The sequence below is a fragment of the Mustela erminea genome, chromosome 6 (genome assembly GCF_009829155.1).
Source record: "Mustela erminea isolate mMusErm1 chromosome 6, mMusErm1.Pri, whole genome shotgun sequence".
NCBI classification, from domain to species: Eukaryota; Metazoa; Chordata; class Mammalia; order Carnivora; family Mustelidae; genus Mustela; species Mustela erminea.
Window position 1 is genome coordinate 93,722,487 of NC_045619.1, and position 20,560 is coordinate 93,743,046.

Genomic DNA, 20,560 nt, shown 5'->3' on the forward strand with positions numbered 1-20,560 from the left:
TCGTCGCCCCCCACCTGCCAATATATTTTTTTAGTTTTTTTCCTAGCTTGAGGATTGGGGGTAGGGTGTGTGTGGGGGGGCCTCTTCGTGGGCAGCCGATCCAAGGATCCATGCCGGGATTTACTGCCCACCACCAGCAGCGTGTCGGGGGGGGGGGTAGGCAGTATAGGGTCCCTCAAGGGAGGGGGAGGATCCTGGGGGTCCTGGGGGTGCAATAAGCCCGGCACCCCCTCTCTTGCTTTTAGCTACCCCGCCTCATCCTCCAGAACGGCAAGAGGGAGGGAAGTAGAAGGGAGGTGAGAGGCGAGCGGGAAGAGCGGCGGCGCGCCAGCTGCTTGAGCGAGAAAAAGTTTTTGCAAAAGGGAAAAAAAAGTTTGCGCTTCTCGCGGGTGGTCCCGGCTCGCGGCCCGGCGGGCTGGGCCGGCGGGAGGGCTGGCGGCCAGGTTAGTGGGGGGTGGGGGTGGCACTGAGGCTGCGCTGCCGTGGCCCTGTCCGCCCCCCCTCCCCACCGCACACCCCCCAGCCCAGACTCTAGCCCTGGACCGCGCATCCCGAGCCCTGCGCCCAGAAGGAGGTGAGAAGGGGGGCCGGCGGGGGACCACCTGGGAGCAGTGGGGGAGGGGGCCCGAGGGGATGCCCTGTATGCGAGGGACTCTGCCCAGCCAAGAGGGAGACCTGGGGCATAGAGGCAAAAAGGGGGTGGGAGAGCCTGCGTGAGATATAGAAAGTTTGAAGAATTTTTTCATTTGTATTTTCCTTTCTCTGTATCTTTTTTTTTCTTCTGACAGTCTCTGTGTTTCTGTCTCAGACAACCGTGGATCTCTTTGTCTGTCTCCGCCTCTTCCATCTATTAGAAACATCTCACTTTCATGAGTTTGGGATGAAGAGGCTGGAGGGACTGCTAGCTGGAGGTCTGCGTGGTAGAGAGGGAGCTCCAGGTGTGTCCTGAGCGCCGGCAGGAAGACGTCAGTGTTTCTGCAAGGAGGGAACAGCTAAGGAGAGAGCCCTAGGTGGGGTGGAGATGGGTGTGTGTGAGGCGACAAACCGGTGGGGGACGGGCAGTCTTGAACCCCTGACCTGTCTTGTGACAGATGAGCTTGCCGGTGCATGTGTTCCCTGGGAAAGAAGTGTCTTCCGGATAAGGAAGGGGGCTGGAGGGGCCAGCGTCTCCTTTAGGCCCTAGAAAGACTCCTCAAGGAATCTGGACTCCTGAGTCCCCAAGGACTGTGGTCAGGGTGCTTAGGAGGAGCGGAGACCTTGTCTTGACCCTCTGACCTCAGGACCACCAGGACAGCTGGGCCAGCCGCAGGGAGACCCCTACTGGGACTGGGCGGGACCACTGGCCACTGACTGCCTGTGTATCCCCGTTGGAACCCCCTCCCCAACGGGAGCGGGGGGGGGGGCGCCAAGGCCCCTCCTCTGGCTCAGACCACCCTGCCTGCCCTTGCTCCCCGCTCTGAAGCCTCTTTCAGGCCCGGTGACCCCGAAACAATCCGCCCTGGGCAGCTAGCTTCGGGGACAGGATTAGGGAAAGGGGATCCCAGAGTGACTGGGGACTTAAGGTTTTCGGGGCTAGAGAACTGGGGTCTTCATACGATAGGTCTTTACTGTCCAGTGGAAAGAGAAGGCGGGGCAATTTCCCGGGGGAGTTGTAAGGGCCGGAATTAGGGTGGTTTTCCCTATGGAGGCGGGGTCCGGAGACACCCCCCCCCAATTATCTCTCCGGAATCCCCAACCAGGCGGTACAGACCCCGCCCTTGACGTCACTGAGGGGTTCCCGGGGGTCTGGAGGGGTTAACCCTTGGGAAGCCAGCTGTGATTATCAGGAACCTAAGGTGTCCTTACCCCTTTCTCTGGCCATACACACCTTATTTTATTTACCCAGCCACTCTCTGTCCCTATAGTTTCTGGATTCTTCTTTCTTTTCCACCCCGCCATGGGCACCTCTACGCTTCAACAGTGCCCCCCGCCCCCCGGGCGCCACTGCCAGCTTTCTGGATGCACTGAGGGGAGGAGGGAAGAATGTGTCCCGCCTCTCAACTACCCACCCCTCCCTCCACCGCGGCTCGCTCGACTGGGCTCCCGGGGCGGGCGGGGGAAGCGGAGCCGTCTGCAGCCAGAGCCTGCGGCGGCGACTTGGGTGGGCCGAGGAGGCACGGGGGCGGGGAAGGCGGGACCGGGAGAAGGGGGCGGGGCCTACGCCTGGGAGTTGGGGAGCGGGGGTGCGAGGGGGACTCTGGAAAATAGGGAGACACAGAAGATGATTCAGGGCTCCAGCAGGGCAACCCTAGGGCTCCCTGCCCCATCTTGCGCTCTCATCCACACTCCAGAAAAACTTAACTGAAGCTGGAAAAGTTGGCGAAATTTTCCTGTCACTAGTGTGACAGGGAGACGTGGGTGGGCTGTGGCACGCGTGGGCGAGGAGGGATGTCGCCCCATTTACATCGCGGCTCTCCTGCGGCTGGGCAGTGGCACAGTAAGATGACTGAGCAGGCACGTTTGGGGGTCTCTTTAGTGTCTGGGGGGTCGTTTGCGAGCCCCTGCCTCTTTCCCCTGGGTGAGTCATAGAGGAAGGAGGAGGAAGAAGTGTCCCCCCCCATCCAGCTGCCAGCCAGCTGTGCCCCCCCCACACACACACAAAGTGCCAAGGTCGAGTTGGGAGGTCTTGGATGCAGGATCCAGCTCTCCGCTGGGAAAGGAGGAGTTAGGAAGGGTACAATCCAGGCTGCGGGGCTTGGGCTGGGTCATGGGGTCCGGGTTCCTCTCCCCATCTTACCCCGCCCTCACCCTAAATCCCAGCATCCCGGGATCACCCACCGCGCCGGCCGGCCCGCTCCCGGTCGTTCTCCACCCTACCCCGCCCCACCCCACCCTCAGTCCCGGGAGACCAGAAAACCCGGGGTGGAACAAAAACTGGAGTTTGAGGAGGAAAGCGGACGGCAGAACCCTCTCCCTCACAACTCTTCTCTGATGGATGATGACTTTGTTTTTTCATTCTCTCAAAGCCTTCTCTTACAGTCCTTTCCTGCTCCCCCAAAACAGACCAAGTAAGGTGGGCGCCCAGATTCAAACTACCCCAGGATAACACCAGTTTCCACTCTTTGTACTCAACAGACCCGGAGGCTCCCCTCAGAAACCTTATCCCATTTCATACAGTTTTCTGCCTTAGAAAAAGATCATCTGCGCTCGCTCCTGGCCCCGCCAGCCTCTCCTTCTGGGCTGTGGCGAGAGCTCCCTCTGCTGGATACTGGAGAGGTTGTAGAGGGCCTGTTGCTGGGCAGGAACGAATGAAGGCAAAGGGGCTCATCATGAGTTCCCCCATCCTACCCCTCAAAGCTGGCCCATGGTCAAAGCCAGAAGAAATGGAGGGCTATGGTATAAAATCACTTGAGGCTCATACTGGCTCAGTTAGTCCATAACACTCCCCCCTAAACACACACACACACACACACACACACAGGCACTTAGGCCACCCAGGCAAAGAACCCACTCAATTCCCACAAAGATCCTCGAAACAGCCTCTGCCTCTTTGGGACTCTCCTTTCCCTCACCCTGGATGAGTGATGCTCACTTCACTTTGATTTCCCATGGCAGATGTCTTCGAGGTTCTATACCTGAATTAGTTATCTCATCTTATTTCCCTCCTGCAGAGTCCCCACACTCTCCTCTCAGACACCATGTTCAACTCGATGACCCCACCTCCGGTCAGTAGCTATGGCGAGCCCTGCTGTCTCCGGCCCCTCCCCAGTCAGGCCCCCAACATGGGGACAGAAGGTCAGTGCAAATTCCAATCTCCAGGCCTTGAGGACTGGCAGCTGTCTCAATTAACCCCAGGGAATCCCTCTTCTATCTCCTACCCCATGCCAGTCTCTAGTCCACAAGAAGATTTGAGGTTCTATGTCTTATAGGGTTGGAATATGGGATCGGGCCTCTCTTGGTGGTTCAAAGTTTGGTCTTATGTGTCCCTCATTCCCATTCCCCATTCTGGCTATCTCTCTTTTCTAGGACTGCCAGGTCTGCCCTTCTGCCACCAGGCCAACCTCATGTCTGGCCCCCACAGTTATGGGCCAGCCAGAGAGACCAACAGCTGCACTGAGGGTGAGGCCTCAGGCAACATTACTTCCCTTCCTGCCCTTCTGGAACTTGCTCTAAAAGAGAAAGTTGTGTTGGAGGTGGGGCGGGGGGAAGGCAGGGGATCTAACTTGGAAGAGGAAATGTTTGGAGACTGGAGCAAGGGGTCAGAGCACGATCAGGAGGTCACAGATGGGGTCGGTAGGGCAAAGCAGAGTCAAGTGTCATTTTTTTTGTTGTTGAGAATCAGGACCCATGGGTTGGGTGTATGGAGACAGGCCCCATTTACCATAGCTGTCTCCCCTGTTTCCTGCCCCAGCCCCACTCTTCCCTCCTCCCCGAAGTGCAGTCAAGTTGACCAAGAAGCGGGCCCTCTCCATCTCACCTCTGTCAGACGCCAGCCTGGACCTGCAGACAGTCATCCGCACCTCACCCAGCTCCCTTGTGGCCTTCATCAACTCACGCTGTGCATCTCCTGGGGGCTCCTATGGGCACCTCTCCATCGGCACCATGAGGTGCAGAGAGCCTTGGGCTAAAGACCTGACCAAACCCCATTAAAAGCCTCAAGCCCTCCGAAGCACCTGACCCTATCCAAATCCTTATCATTTCAAAGGTGTTGAAACCCCCTTTGGTGGTTTCCTGGGCCTGCCTCAACCGCGTCCCATACCATCTTCCAGAAACACTCCAAAATAGCCCAAGGACTCCTGGAATTCTTTGAGTTGATAGTCCTAAGTAACTGCCTCTCCTCCTCCTCCTCCTCAGCCCATCTCTGGGATTCCCACCCCAGATGAATCACCAAAAAGGGACCTCACCTTCCTTCGGGGGCCAGCCCTGTGGTCCCCATGACCCCACTCAAGGTGGGATGATGCCACATCCTCAGTCCCGGGGACCCCTCCCAACTTGCCAGGTGAGAGTCCTACTGCCCCCCAATTTCCCCCAGCTCAGGGTGGATTTTATGGGGAAAGGTGAGGAAAGGACAGGGGATCTAAAAGTTTTCAGCCGCAGAAACATAAAGGGGTATGGCTGCTGGGGTTCACTCCTTGGGGTTTGAATCAGACTCTTCCAAATGAGATACTGCCTTATGCCCATCCCAGTGCAGTCTGAGGAGGAAGTCTCTTCCAAACTCAGGGGTTCCAGCTGCTTGGGTGGGGGCACTCGGGGCAGGAAGACCTGGCTGGGCTCTCTCTTCCTTCTGCCCACTTCTACCTTCATCACCCTCACCTCTTCCCTTGCGGAAGCTGAAGTCTGAGCTGGACCTGCTGGTTAGCAAGTGCCCAGAGGAGTCTTTGGAGGGCGATATATCCAGCCCCAACTCCACAGGCACACAGGTAAGTGGGGGGTGACTTTAACTCTGAAACCTGAACTAAACAAAAGCTATCACCCCAGTGACACTAGGAAGGCCTCTTCTGTCGTAGGATCCCCTGCTGGGGATGTTGGATGGGCGGGAGGACCTGGAGAGAGAGGAGAAGCCGGAGCCTGAATCTGTGTATGAGACTGACTGCCGCTGGGATGGCTGCAGCCAAGAATTTGACTCCCAGGAGCAGCTGGTGCACGTGAGCCCCAGGGGGTAACAGGAATGCTGGCTGGATCTTATAGGACATTCTGGTGGGACACTGCGGAGTGAGGCTAAGAGCAGGGGGTCCCAGAATACCGAAGTCAGAAGCTGAGTGGCCAGTTGGGTTGGTAGAAACTCGGGAGCTAGCTCTGTTTTAGAAACACGGGAGAACAGGGGGGCAGGTTGTGATGGTCTTTCTGCCGCCTCTTCCCCTATGAGGTGGAGACTTGGAGGAATCTGGGGGCGTGGGTGGCAGAGAGGTCCAGGGAAGGTCTGGTTTGGGACTTGGGAGCAGAAGGGAATCTCAGAGAGCCTCTGTGTCTCCTCCTTCAGCACATCAACAGTGAGCACATCCATGGGGAGCGGAAGGAGTTCGTATGCCATTGGGGGGGCTGCTCCAGGGAGCTGAGGCCCTTCAAAGCCCAGTATATGCTGGTGGTCCACATGCGCAGACACACGGGCGAGAAGCCACACAAGTGCACGGTGAGGCGCCCGCTTCCCAAGCCCAGGGTCCCTCCCTAAACCGGGGCTCCCCACGGTCAAGGCAGAGCTCCTGACTTTCATGGATCCTAGGCACTTTTTGCCACCATAAACAAATATTTTAAAACTATCTTATGACTGGGTTAGTATAAAGATGAACATATTGATGTGGTATATTAGGACATTTTCTTGGCCCTAAAAGCTATTTTTCCCTTGCTTTTAAAAGAAATTGAGATATTTCTGGGATGCCTGGGTGGCTCAGTTGGTAAAGCTTCTGCCTTTGGCTCAGGCTCAGGTCACAATCCCAGGGTCTGTGGGCATCCAAAAGTACTCTGGGCCCTAGACACTGCATCTGCTACTCGACCTAATGGAGAAACTTGGTGTCAAGGACATAAGACACTCCCAGACTGACCCCATCCTGAGCCAGTCTAAGATCCCCATGCAGGGAGATCTGCTCTGGCTTGATGGGGAGATGTTTGCTGCCACACCTCCTCTGGCTTTCGGTTTGCCCAGCTCTTGCCTACCCTTGTCCCTGAATTTTGGGACTTGCTCTCCCATCTTGAGTTACAGTCTCTGATGGAATGGTCCCTTTTGAGATTTACAGTTCTTCTGATCTCCCTGTCCTTCTGTCTGAGAGCTCTCTTTTGACCCCAACATCCCCTAGTTTGAGGGGTGCCGGAAGTCATACTCACGCCTCGAAAATCTGAAGACGCACCTGCGGTCACACACGGGTGAGAAGCCATACATGTGTGAGCACGAGGGCTGCAGTAAAGCCTTCAGCAATGCCAGTGACCGAGCCAAGCACCAGAATCGGACCCACTCCAATGAGGTGAATCCCCACCTAAGAGACCCTCCCCACTTGAGAAGCCAGCTACTGGGGAGATTCCCCCATAAGAAATCCCTTAGCCCAGCACCCACTCCACAGAGGTGAGTCCCTGGCCCCAACCGAACTCACCCGGATAAGGGCGTTCTGAAACCATGAACCTCCATGTAAACACCACACTCCCTACCTTGAACCAGCCAAAGGACAGACCTAAATAGACCCATTCGACCTGGAGGGGACCCGCAGTCCCTTAACCCCTGACTTTATGAGGCCTCACAGACCTGGGCTGTCAGTTTTCCTAATCTTTCCCTTGATCCTCTCATTTTTTACTCCAAGGGCCCCACTCTCTCCTTAATTCCCTGGGTGCTGTGTGTTCCTCCCTGCCCCCTCATCCCCAACGGATGCCATGTCTTCTTCCCGTTCCTTCTGCACTCTCCTGCTCTGATTCCTTTGCCTGGTGTCTTCACTGTCCACCCAACAGAAGCCGTATGTGTGTAAGCTCCCGGGCTGCACCAAACGCTACACAGATCCTAGCTCGCTCCGGAAACACGTCAAGACGGTTCACGGTCCTGACGCCCATGTGACCAAGCGCCACCGAGGAGACGGCCCCCTGCCCAGGGCACCATCCCTGTCCACAGTGGAGCCCAAGAGGGAGCGGGACGGAGGCCCCGTCAGGGAGGAGAGCAGACTGACCGTGCCGGAGGGCGCTGTGGTGAGCTGACCCAGGCAACCCCTGCCTCCGTGCCCCGCCTGCCCCGCCTTCATCCTTCCAGTCCCCTCCATATTCTTCCAGGTCCTCCTCTCTGGCCAGTCCTCCAGTCTCTTATCCCAGTGGTGCTTCTTGGGTTACCCCAAATGGAGAGATTCTAGTATAATTAATGACTGAACTGGTTCAACAAACTCTTATATGGGGCTTAGTGTATTATCCTAATTTATGTATAGTTTACATGTACAATTCACACATAGTATGATTACACTGCATGATTATAATTTCATATACTCCTCACAACAAGTTCGTGAAAAAGGAACTTACTCTCCACATTTTCAGATGATGAAACTCAGGCATATAGACAAACGGTCCAAGGTCACAGGACTGGGTGCGAATTTGAGCCCAGGCAGTCTGTGCTCCAGCCTAGGCCCTTCTCTTCAACATCGCTCCAGTTTGCCCCCGACCTGCACCTGCTCAGCCCTCCCTACATCTGTAAGCTTCCCCTTGGTCCCAGCAGTCACTGGGACACAGGCTTGAGCCACTCACCAGTTCAGGGAACTGTGGGGCCGTGGGGAGGGGCTGCCCTCAGCCCTCATTTTCCAATCCCCCACCCTTCACTACCAGAAGCCACAGCCCAGCCCTGGGGCCCAGTCATCTTGCAGCAGCGACCACTCCCCAGCCGGCAGCGCAGCCAACACAGATAGTGGTGTGGAAATGACTGGAAATGCAGGGGGCAGCACTGAGGATCTGTCCAGCTTGGATGAGGGGCCTTGCATTGCTGGCACTGGTCTGTCCACTCTTCGCCGCCTTGAGAACCTCAGACTGGACCAGCTACATCAACTTCGGCCGATAGGGCCCCGGGGCCTCAAACTGCCCAGCCTGACCCATACTGGTAAGACCTGGGTGTGGGGATAGTTGTTGGGCTGAGACCTGGACCTTCTTTGAAGTTGGAAGGAGGACTTCCCTCCTAAGGGTTGCCTACAGCACCTTTGTACAATTAGAGAAAGACCCCCCTTCCTCAGACACTTGCCTTCCACCTATGAGGTAACTGTGCTATACAAAGTATAACATGAATTCTGCTTCTTAGGGCTGTGCAGTGTGCAACGTGTACAACTGTTCACAGGCAGCAGTTCTGAACCCCTGGTGACGCAGACGTAGAAAGGGCATGGGAGGAGACAGAACTGAGTGGTCAGAGTGAAGGAGCCTATCCCTGGGATTCCAGGACAGGGGCGTCCCATGGGGAAGGCAGGGTGAGATTCAGAGGTTTCCCTGACCACCTTGCTTTTTCTTCTTATCACCTGTAGGCACCCCTGTGTCCCGCCGCCTGGGCCCCCCGGTTTCTCTTGACCGCCGCAGCAGCAGCTCCAGCAGCATCAGCTCAGCCTATACCGTCAGCCGCCGCTCCTCCCTGGCCTCCCCTTACCCCCCTGGATCCCCACCTGAGAACGGGGCATCCTCTCTGCCTGGCCTCACGCCAACCCAGCACTACCTGCTCCGGGCAAGGTATGCTTCAGCCAGGGGAGGTGGTACCCCCCCAATGGCAGCACCCACCCTGGACCGGATGGGGAGCCTTCCTGCACCTCCCTGGAGAAGCCGAGCTGAATACCCAGGATACAATGCCAACGCAGGGGTCACCCGGAGGGCCAGTGACCCGGCCCGGGCTGTTGACCGCCCTGCCCCAGCCCGAGTCCAGCGGTTCAAGAGCTTGGGTTGTGTCCACACACCCCCCACTGTGACAGGGGGAGGACGGAACTTCGATCCCCAACTCCCAACCGCTGTCTACTCACCACAGCCCCCTAGCATCACTGAGAATGTCACCATGGATACCAGAGGGCTGCAGGAGGAGCCAGAAGGTGGGACCTCCATGATGAGCAATGGTCTAAACCCGTATATGGACTACCCACCTACTGATACTTTGGGATATGGGGGACCTGAGGAGGCAGCAGCTGAAGCGTATGGAGCTAGGGGTCCAGGCTCCCTGCCTCTTGGGCCTGGTCCACCCACCAACTATGGGCTGAACCCCTGTCCCCAGCAGGTCTCCTATCCTGAGCACCCACCTGAACCATGGGGTGAGTTTCCTTCCCACTCTGGGCTGTACCCAGGTCCCAAGGCTCCAGCTGGAGTCTACAGTCAGTGTCCTCATCTTGAACATTATGGACAAGTGCAGGTCAAGCCTGAACAAGGGTGTCCAGTGGGTTCTGACTCCACAGGACTGGCGCCCTGCCTCAGTGCTCACCCCAGTGACGGGCCTCCTCGCCCACAGCCTCTGTTCTCCCACTATCCGCAGCCTCCCCCTCCCCAATATCCCCAGTCAGGTGCCTACACCCAGCCACCCCCTGATTATCTTCCTTCAGAGCCCAGGCCTGGCCTGGACTTTGACTCCCCCACTCACTCCACAGGACAACTCAAGGCTCAGCTGGTGTGTAATTATGTTCAGTCTCAACAGGAACTGCTCTGGGAGGGTGGGGGCAGGGGAGATCCCCCAGTCCAGGAAACTCTCTACCAGAGTCCCAAGTTTCTAGGGGCTTCCCAGCTTAGCCCCAGCCCTGCCAAGGGACCAATGGCCACGTATGGACCTGGCTTTGCACCTAACTTGCCCAATCACAAGTCGGGCTCCTACCCTGCCCCTCCACCCTGCCATGAAAATTTTGCAGTAGGGGCAAGCAAGACCCCTCATAGGGCAACAGCACCACCCCGACTTCTGCCCCCACTGCCCACTTGCTATGGGACCCTCAAGGCAGGGAGCACCAACCCCAGTTGTGGTCATCCTGAGGTAGGCAGGCTGGGAGGGGGTCCTGCCTTGTATGCTCCTCCTGAAGGGCAGGTGTGTAACCCTCTGGACTCTCTTGACCTTGACAACACTCAGTTGGACTTTGTGGCTATTCTGGATGAGGCCCAGGGGCTGAGTCCTCCCCCTTCCCATGATCAGGGGGACAGCTCTGAACATACCCCACCTCCCTCTGGGCCCCCCAACATGGCGGTGGGCAACATGAGTATCTTACTGGGATCCCTGCCTGGGGAGTCACAATTTCTCAACTCTAGCGCCTGAAGAGTGAGGAATCCAGCAACCACAGATCCATTTCCTAAGGGGTTTCCATCCCCTCAGAGAAGTTGGGAGGAGGAGCCAGAGCCCCGTGGGATACCCCAGAGATGGGAGGTATGGGTTGGGGCTGTATACCTTCTGTATATGTTCTGGGGAGGAATTTGATAATGACACTGTTTCTGGATAATAAAGGAACGGCTTCAGAAAGCACCCTGCTTTACACTTTACTGTCTTGGGGGTGGGGGGTGGTGGTGGTGACAGTGAACAAGAAGAGAAGTAGAGGTTAACCCACCCACTTCCCTTTTTTGGGAGGTTCCCCCACCCCATCCCAACCCCTCAGATCATACTCACAGAGACAGTCATCTGGGAGACACAGGATTTAATGGGATGTCCTCAAAACAGAACATCCACTATTCCCACCCCCACCAAAGGGTAGCCATCAGAGATCAGCGGAAACAAGTTTTTGTCTTCTTCCTCGCCCCAGTCATGGGAAAAGGCTGGCGAAGTCAGTGAGCATGAGTTGCACTAGCTGCCCAGGGTAGAGGGCATGGGCGGCTGGGTCAGATGTCTCCTGCTCTGGCCGAAACAGGGTTGGCCCAAACACAATTCCCAGGTTGTGCGGGGTCATGCGGTTCTTATCCGAGTGTGCTATCACCCTGTAGACAAAGACCAAGAGGAAGAGCTATAAGGTAGCAGCTTCCCCACTTCAAATAAATCTAGCCCTTTGAAGGGATGAGCAGGAAAGAGTTGAGGTGGTGGCTGTAGGGAACCTAGCAGAGAGCTGCAAGGTGGGACCAGCAGAGAAACCTTCAGGATACAACTTGGGAGAGACAACCCAGGAGATGCCTGCCTCTTCCCAGCCTCAGAGACTGCCCCTAGTCTCCTTGGCTCCCAGGTTGGGCGGCTCTAATTCAAACAGCTTTCCTCTCTCAGAAGTCACTGCCCAGGCCCAGTTCAGCCAAATAAGCCATGAGCACAGTCCCAACAGGAGACAAAGAGGCCTGGGGAAGGGAGCGGTGGGAGGGCCCTCATTTCTCTCACAGCATCCCTGGGCATCTCTTGATCTCCATTTTCCTCACTTGATGTCCTGCCCAGAGGTAATCTGTTTCCTCCCTCTGCCCACTAAACAGGAGAGAAACGTAGGTGTCCCCTACCTTCCCAGCACCTGAACACAGTCCCCGGCGCATGCCCCACTCCCCCCTCCCTCCCCATGCAGAGAGGTCCAGTCTCCCTGACCTGCATAAATGTTCCAGGAGGCACTGCAGAGTGTCACGGTTGGGCTTGGGCATTGAGCCTATTAATTCTCGTATTTGAGAGACACGCTGCTCTGATTCGGAGAGTGCTAGAGAGAAAAAGGGAAGGGAAAGGCATGGGGGTGAGGCTAGGGAAGATGCTAGGGCAGGGTGGGTAAACTTGCTACTCTTTTCCAGGGCCATGGAAGACACCATTAATGTACCACAGCTTGCTTTCCCACAGAGCCCAACTGCAGCTTTATTATTATTTTTTTAAGGTTTTATTTTTAAGGGATGCTTGGGTGGCTCAGTCATTAAGCATCTGCCTTCAGCTCAGGTCATGATCCTAGGGTCCTGGGGTCGAGCCCACATCAGGCTCCCTGCTAAGCGGGAAGTCTGCTTCTCCCTCTCCCACTCCCCCTGCTTGTATTCCCTCTCTTGCTGTCTCTCTCCCTGTGTGTCAAATAAATAAATAAAATCTTTTATTTTATTTATTTATTTTTAAGATTTTATTTATTTATTTGACAGAGAGAGAGATCACAAATAGGCAGAGAGACAGACAGAGAGAGAGATGAGGAGAGCCAGGCTCCCTGCTGAGCAGAGAGCCCAGTGCGGGACTCGATCCCAGGCCCCTGGGATCATGACCTGAGCCGAAGGCAGAGGCTTAACCCACTGAGCCACCCAGGCGCCCCAAATAAAATCTTTTAAAAAAAGATTTTATTTTTAAGTAATCTCTACACCCAACATGAGGCTCAAAGTCACAACCCTGAGATCAAGAGTCGAATGTTCTATTGACTGAGCCAGCCAGGAACCCCCCAACTGCTGCTCTAGAATTCTTCTTTAGTCAGCCTTCTGAACATTCACAGTCAAAAGAATAACTGGAGTTGAAAGGTGTTTCCCATCTCCGTGCTCAGGATGGGATAAAAGGGTGTAAGGGAAACTATTTTTTACCTTTCATGCCCCACCTCCATACCAAGGGTATTGCCCAAAGTTCTCATCCCTTACCAAGGGCAGCACGAAAATGGGGCAGCAGCAATGGGGGCACCAGAGGCTGGGGTAGCTCCCTGAGAAAAAGCTTCAGAGCACCAGTGACCACGTGAATATCATCCCACTCAGCACTGTCCAAATCTAATCGGCCTTCTGGGAAGAGAAGGAGGTACAGAGGGGCTCAGGGCTCATGAAGGGCCAGAAAGATCCAGAGACTGAGAGGTCAGTTAAGGCAGACCACAGAAACCTGGGAGGAGATCCAGTTAAGGCAGACCACAGAAACACCTAGGAGACCCACCATGGGGCAAAGCAGCAGAAGTGGGGATGGGGACAACCCACCCAGGAGCAGGACATAGAGGAATCCAGAAGGAGCACAGAGGATGTCAGATGGTTTAAGGGTCTGAGGGGACTTCCATGTAAGTACCTTGTCCTGGCTGTTCTGGGAACACATACCTCCCATCGGAGGTGACCGCCCGCTCTGCAACATGGATGAGAAGGGATCAAGAGCTAAGACATGCAGCTCTAGCCAGACCTCACTGTTATGTCAGTTCCCTAAGAGACTACCTTGGATCTGAAGCATGAAATTCGAAGTCCCACCACATGCCCACAAGCTTTCTCACCTCTGTCCACCAGGAAGCGAAGCTTCTGGACCACCGCCAGGTTTCCACTCACCCGGTAAATGCCATCCACATCTAGACCTAGGAGATGAGGCAGGAAGCAAATAAGGATTCCTGCTCCAAACTGTGTAAGGGGAGGACTGGTGAGAGATGCAGGGGTGGAGGGTAATAAGGCAGAAAGAAGACTAGGGTGGGGGAGGTGGGGAATTCTCCGCCTTGGCCTGTTGGAAGGGGAGATGGTGGGGTCTCTGGAAAAGTGACCTCTCTTATCCACAGCAGCAATGCAGAGCCGCACAAAGCTGGGCACGGTGTCCCCTTCCCTCTGGCACAGTGATTCCAACTGGCAGCCGAATACCTGGTCTGGAGAGGCACAGGGTAAGGTGGAAAGCCAAAGGCAGCCTCACCCATGAAAGGTCTTCTCAGCACAGGTTTTCACCCCAAAGTTGAGCTGGCCCTCCCGACCACCTTTTCTAGAGCCCCGCCAGGAGGTACACCCTTTCTCCCCCAGACCACGCAGTAGAAGAGCAGAAGACAGCTAATTTAGTTACGGGAAGTTCTACTGTGATTCTCACTTAAGTTTTCTCATCCACGAAGTGGGCTAATGCCCAGATCAGGAACATAAAGGTGCTTGCAAAAATACTACAGCAGGTACTAAGGAGAAGGGGGCCCGCTGGCCCAGCCCACCTCACCTCGGAGCAGCCCACGCTCCTGCAGGCTTTGCAAGGGTGGTCTCTTTGCGATAAGCCGCTTCAGTTTGTTCCGAACGCGGTTCTGCTCTGTTCCTTCAGGACACCGACCTGTAAGAGCAGGTGGAATGAGGGCAAGCAAGAGTCGCGGTGGGGAAGGAGCCGGGAGACGCGCCCCCGGGCCCCGCCCACCAGAGCCCCGCCCCTCACTGGAGCTCCGGCGGCCGCCGATCCGCAGCAGTGGCTTGGACACCGGTTCCGAGTCCTCTTCGTCGTCCTCCCCACCGCTCAGCTCCTCCAGCTCTGCGGGTCCCGAACCTGACTGACGCAGTTCCAGGGGGTTCTCTCGATCCTAGACCGGGAAGGGAGAGGTGGGCCGAGTCGAAGATTGGAAGAGAGAAGAAGAGAAATCTGCACCCCCTGCTCGACGCAAGGAGAGCCTAGCCGGCTGCTGGGTTCCCACGTCCCAGCTCCACCACAGGGTGGTCTACACTGCGACCACCTTGCCCCCTACCACCCCAGAATCCTACTGTTCCTTCCCCACTCCCTCTACCCTGCCCGGGCCGAGCCTTTCTCCGGGCTCTGCCCCACCGTCTCCCACCTATCTCACCAGGCGTTCGATGACCGCCCGCAGCGCGCGGTGCCAGGCTCGCCACTCGATCTCCTGGTCTGATTGCAGCAGGAACTCGTGGCCAGGGACCGTGCGGATCTGAGGGACCAGCGGAGACAGGGCTTGCTTGAGTCAGCGGGGAGAAGCACAAAAAGCTGGGAGGCGGAGCGGGAGACCGGTGCGGGGGAAACCGGGCGCACCTTCTGGTCGGGTGTAGCTTTGGGTACGCGCGGGAGGCACTCACGTGCAGGACGTTGCGGCGGCTGGACAGGTGGCGGCCGTGGGCCAGGGCTGCTCCGCGCAGGTCCACGCTGCTCTCGGGTCGGCTACCCGCTGGTCCCTGGCAATCGGGAGAAACTGAGGACACGGCGCTGTTCCCTTCGTTGCCTCCCTCCCACCCGGGGGACCGCGAGGACACTGGAGGCTGTGCTTCTTCCCCTACTCCCCCCTGCTCCACCTTCGCCCCACAGTTGGCCTGAGGCCGTAGGAGTCGGGCCTGAACCCCTCCGGCACGCCCCCTCCTCCCCTCCCTCACACTCACCCAGATTGAGGAGGGCGCGGTGGGCGGCGGCTCCCGGTAGAACACCAAGCTGTTACCGGCTAATACCACCCAAGACGAGCTCCAGTTCTTCCTGCATGGCAGAGGGGGCAGTGGAAGTGGTGCAAAAGTCAGTTGGAATCGTCTGGGGCAGGCGTTCTCCCCGCACTCGGCTCTACGGAATCCAGCCGCCCAGGCCCCCCGCGGTATTCCCGGGTCTCCTCACCTGAGCTTCCGCCCCCCCTGGGCGATCTTGGTCACGTTGAGCAGGCCCGACTTTTCCACCTCCTGGGGAATGGGGCGAGGGGTATTATTTATAAGCCACCCAGAGCCCCCCACAGCCGCCAAGGCTGGGATGACCCAGGAGTGAGGTCCTTTACAGTTGGGGTGGGGGTAGGCTGCCTAAGAGAGGATACCCAGAGAACACTCAGAAAGAGGAAGATGTTTCTAAAGGAGCAGGAATTGGGGGGTGGGGCAGTGAGGATCTTGGCCTGCACAAGGAAGTGAGTGACTTACATGGGGGTCGTCCAGGACCTGGGGCAGAGGTCGAGTGGGCTGCAAGGCTGAAGGCTGGTCTGAGGGGTGGAGCTGGAAGGTGTTGGGGCAGATGTAGGGTGAACCCTGGGGGAGGGGATTGGAGAAACAGGTGGAGGAAACATCAACTTAGGAGTCCCCCTATAGGGGGGACAGGGGTGCGGATGTGGGTGAGAGGCAGGGGGTGGGATGGGTAACAGATGAACGTCTTGCATAAAATAAAGTAGTAAAAAGATAGCTCTTCCTGCATGTGATCAGGAGGAGGGGGGAATCTCACCTGGGGGCCAAGCAGTTCCGGGGTCACCTTGTCAGATTCTGAGCCCTTTGCCTGAGGTTGCGGGACACCATTGTCCCTATTCAGGGTCTGCGTCCCCTCCATGGAGCCAGTGTTCTGGGGAGTGAGGTGAGGAGCAAAGCTACAGCCAGCTGCCACCTCAACCTGCTCTTAACACCCTTCTGGGCAATTTTCTGATGGCAGTCCCGAGAGAAAACACGCCGCTTTGGGGTTCAGTAGGGGAACGGAGGAGGTGGAGGGGACACAGGAACAGGCAGGAGGTAAAGTCTCACCCTCTCCCGCACTCGAGTGCGGCGCGGAGGCTTCCAGGACTTGCAGCCGGTCAGCGAATTTATGTAGAAGCAGCGTCCGGAGTTAGGGTCCAAGTGTTGCTCCCAGGAGTCCAGCCTCTGTAGTGGGGGGCACGCAGGGCTTGTGGGAGGAGACCGGGGACAGCGGCGAAGGTCCACTAGGTTGCAGTACACAGGGTGCTCTGACATGAGGGGCTGGGGTCTTGCCTGACAGGAAAGGGGGAAGAAAAAGGTGGTTAATTCTGTCGGTTCTCTTCACCTAACCACCTCCTCCTCTCTCCCCCACAGTTTTCTCACCCCCAGCTCCTGGCCGGGGTAACCCAGGTACTGGGGAAGAAACTCCAGTCCCCAGCTGGGTGCTTTTTTTTCTCTCTCCTTCAGTCATTGCTTTTCTCCTCCTCACTTCCTGTTGCCAACTTCCCTCCTCCCCCACCCCGCCCCTACCCCAGGGCCTCAGGAAAGGGGAACCGGCTTTTTGTGTGTGTGGTGGGGGGGGGTTGTTGAGGAGAGCGCCCTACCCACACATTCTCCAGAGTGAAAAGAAAGAGAGGGAGAGGGGGTCAGGGACCCCTACTGGGGGAGTATGAGAGAGGAGGGGCCATTTTAACCCACCAGCAAGTAAGAGAGAGGGGAGGAGCTGAGTCTTCAAGAGCAAGGGAGTTACATCTCTGAGTGGGACTTGCTGGTGACCTGAGCCAGCAAGATGGGACACAGGAAAAGCCCTGCCCCGGGCCTGGAGTCAGGAGAAAGAGAGAAAAACATAGCTCTGTGGCTTTCTCTCAGTCCCTCTGTCATCTGCCAGGTTCTGTGTATCCTCAGGCTCTTTGCTACTTACTATCCCTCAGCTAGAATTCCTTCTCATTTCTTAGTTGGGTTCAGGCTAGTTCTTCCTCCTCCTCATTCGGATCAACTACGTATCATTTTCTGGGAGATGCTTTCCCAGATTACCTCCATCACTCTCTACATTCATGCTTGTCCCTAACACTTACCAGTACCAACAGTTACTAGTTCCTGTGTTTGTCACCCCCATGGGAATCTCTTGAGGGCAGAGATTCTGCCTGTCTTATTTACCATTGTGCCTAGAACAGGGCCCAGCAGTAAATAACTATAATAAATAACTGTTTACTCTTTACTCCACTCAGAAGGGCTGTGACTCACCGTGTTGGCACTGGCCTCTGGCAGTAAGTCTTCCTGAGAGAGGGATCTGCTACTTGCTCCTTCCTGGAAGGGCTTCAGGAGGGTAGGCCTCAAATTGGTAACACTGACGCTTCTACACATTTTGGGGGGAAGAGGAGGAGGCCGCTTAGAGGTGGTCTGGGTCCTGCCTGGGGGTTCCTGAGACAGGCACAGCTCCTCCGTGGAGCCATGAAACACCTTTGGCCCTGGAAACAGAGAAATGGGAAGAGTGGGGGCAGGTGATCAGAGGGGTGATCTTGGCTGGATCCCTCATCCTGGGGATTCACAAGGAAGGCAAGAGCGGGGGAGGCTGTGCAAAAGTTCATGAGACCTAGAAAGTGTAAGAGTAGAAGGAGAGGCAATGGGGACACTATGACGGATATGAAGAGTAGGCTGATCAGAGGGAAATAAGAGAAGGGGGTCAGCAGATGCCTTGAGGGAGAGAGAGCCTTCCAATAATTCCTAGAAGCCAGGGAGGCGGGAAGGGGAAGGGAGTACTCACCAGGTGTCCAGAGGGATTGGCTGGGGGCGATGGTGGTTGGGCTCTGGCATGGGATAGATTCCTCTGTCATGTAGGCAGCTGGGACAAAGATGGGTCGAGAAGTGGGGGGTGCTCCCAGGCGCCTTGCCAGCCACCAGTCTGAGTTGGTCTTTCGAAGCAGTAGAAACCTGTCCCCTTCAGCTAGGGACACTTGCCGGCCATCTGCCCCAGTGTAAGTGAAGGCATAGAGGGCACAGAGCTGGGATCCCCGAGAAGGGCTTTGGGGCCCCAGCCCAAGGCTCCCCCAGGTACTCGACCACCACCGGCCTGACAGCATTGTCGTCAGTACTGTCACCTGTGGAAAAAAGGGGTGTTGGAAATCCAGCAAAAGATGCGACTGGCTGCTTCCAAGCAGAGAGACATGGTTCTAAGAGCAGCGTAGGGAGATAGGGAGAAACGTAAGGACAGGAATCTCAGAATGAGAGCAGAGGGTAAAGCAGAGAGCCTGGGTGGGGGTCATCTACAGGTTTAGGGGACTAAGAACTCCCCAGTGATATGACTGGTAAGGAAGTATATAAGTAAGGTGAGAGAGGATGTGGTCAGCAGAGCTAAGAGGCAAGCAGGGCAGGAAATCAGGGGAGAGAGGCTAGCTCGGTGATTGTCCTCCAAGAAACTTTCTGGGGCCAGTCACAAAATTCACAGGCAGGAGGAGCGGGTCCTGGGTAGTGGTAGGATTTTTGAGCTGGACAGAGGAAGATGAGGAGAGAGAATCAGGCCCGAGACAACACACAGGCAAAGAAACAGGAATTAATGACAAAGATAAAAAAAAAAAGCTTGTGACCTTTATTAAATGTACACAGGCACCAGTGTTTCCGTCCCCAATAGCCTCAGACCCAAAGCTGCGTGCTTCCTGTGCAGACTCTGAGAGACACCGAGACAGAGAAACCAGAGCCAGAGAACTGTAAGACCAAAGTAGAGAGAAAGAGAAAGTGGCTGGGAGAAACACAAAGGGGTTCCAAGTTAGAGGAAGAGGTGAAAATACCACCATCCTCTCAATCCAGGGTATGTTTTGGGAGCCTAGAGGTCTTGAAACAATACTCTGTACAGAGCCTCTGAGGTGGAGTCCTACTTTATTGTGTGGGTCCCTTCATTCATTCTCTTAACAGGGATTGGCTGAGCACCTCCTGCATGAAAGGAATGGTGTTAGGTCCTGGAGATAAGAGAGGGGAAGGAGTTAGACACAGCCCTTGCTTGCCCTTGTGGAGCTTAAGGATAGATCTTAACTAATGACACAATACATGTATTAACTACAATTGAATCAAGGACTCTGGACAAATATTACAGTGTGCCGTGACCGCCCATAGGGGTGGATGGGGGACTGATGTTGGCTTTTCCTTGGTGGAAGGTGGGAACTGACGTCCACTGTCCATTGCCAGGCCTTTAAAACATACCCTGATGCTTGCCCCTTACCTAACCACTCTTGTTTTGCCCTTCTTTCAGTTTCCCCACTGCACAATGTGAGGCTCTGGGTCTGGCTTTGGAGAGGTCGGGTTTGAACTGCTCCTCCACCTTGGCGACATCCGAGAGCCAGCTCTCCCCTCCTCTGATGTGATCCGAGGACTGGTTCCCAGCATCAGATTTGGCCTCATTGATCTTCCTTTTTAGAAGGCTCCACTTTTATTTACCATGTAGAGAACCCTACCCCTCAAATATTCCTTCCCACCTCCACAGTAGTCCCCAACTTCATCCCATTCGTTCTTCATTCATTCATCTGGTGTTTGCTAAGTCCTCACATCTCCTCCTCTTCTGCCTTCTCTGCCAACTCTTGCACTTTATCCTCTCCCTCTTTATGGCCTCCTTCCCCTAAGCTTTTTTTTTTTTTTTTTAAAGATTTTATTTATTTATTTGACAGAGAGAGATCACAAGTAGGCAGAGAGGCAAGCAGAGAGAGAGAGGAGGAAGCAGGCTCCATGCTGAGCAGAGAGCCCGATGTGGGACTCGATCCCAGGACCCTGAGATCATGACCTGAGCCGAAGGCAGCGGCTTAACCCACTGAGCCACCCAGGCGCCCCCCCTAAGCTTTTAAACATATTCACGTCTCAGCCATTTTTAGCCAAACCCCCCTTTTCTATACGCCTGGGTTACCACCCTATCCTTTTCTATTCCTCTTTACAGTCAAACTTCCTGAAAGTGTTGCCTACATATAGGAGTCTCCATTTCTTCTCCCCTCACTCCCTCACCTCTGCGAAGCTCCTCTTCCCCCGACTTTACAGGAATGTTTTGCCGGCCTTATATTGTTTGGCATCTCAGCAGCAGCCAACACAATTGACTATTCTCTCCTACAAACACAAAGAAGGTGTCCTTACCTTCTTACCAGTCCCTTCTCCATTGCAGAAGGAAGGACTTTGCTTGTTCCTTAAACCCCAGAGGTCT

General features: G+C 55.7%; 2 protein-coding genes across 14 annotated transcripts; one reads left to right on the top strand and one right to left on the bottom strand.

Annotated features, from left to right (window-relative positions):
- The first annotated feature begins 185 nt into the window (after positions 1-185).
- GLI1 (GLI family zinc finger 1) lies at positions 186-10,910 on the top strand. Of its 9 annotated transcripts, none has more exons than XM_032348753.1 (14): positions 186-574; positions 789-1,010; positions 3,651-3,774; positions 4,006-4,098; positions 4,391-4,586; positions 4,834-4,978; positions 5,310-5,399; positions 5,487-5,624; positions 5,960-6,109; positions 6,771-6,935; positions 7,411-7,641; positions 7,978-8,130; positions 8,263-8,530; positions 8,943-10,910. In XM_032348753.1, exons 3-14 carry the CDS (start codon positions 3,678-3,680, stop codon positions 10,685-10,687), a joined length of 3,471 nt encoding a protein of 1,156 aa, XP_032204644.1. In that variant the 5' UTR covers positions 186-574; positions 789-1,010; positions 3,651-3,677; the 3' UTR covers positions 10,688-10,910. The 9 variants fall into 9 exon arrangements, with proteins under 9 accessions (XP_032204644.1, XP_032204643.1, XP_032204645.1 ...); XM_032348752.1 differs by having other exon boundaries at positions 789-938; XM_032348754.1 differs by having other exon boundaries at positions 809-938.
- Positions 10,892-18,935, bottom strand: ARHGAP9 (Rho GTPase activating protein 9). Of its 5 annotated transcripts, XM_032348767.1 has the most exons (17): positions 18,149-18,935; positions 17,629-17,852; positions 16,453-16,677; positions 16,163-16,276; positions 15,868-15,972; positions 15,578-15,639; positions 15,355-15,445; positions 15,058-15,153; positions 14,814-14,912; positions 14,414-14,555; positions 14,207-14,314; positions 13,779-13,877; positions 13,521-13,598; positions 13,325-13,378; positions 12,919-13,053; positions 11,918-12,023; positions 10,892-11,337 (listed from the first exon to the last, which is right to left on the bottom strand). In XM_032348767.1, the coding sequence occupies exons 1-17, from the start codon at positions 18,462-18,464 to the stop codon at positions 11,166-11,168; spliced, it is 2,226 nt and encodes a 741-aa protein (XP_032204658.1). In that variant the 5' UTR covers positions 18,465-18,935; the 3' UTR covers positions 10,892-11,165. The 5 variants fall into 5 exon arrangements, with proteins under 5 accessions (XP_032204658.1, XP_032204660.1, XP_032204659.1 ...); XM_032348769.1 differs by lacking the exon at positions 16,163-16,276; XM_032348768.1 differs by lacking the exon at positions 13,779-13,877.
- Between the last annotated feature and the right edge of the window lie 1,625 nt (positions 18,936-20,560).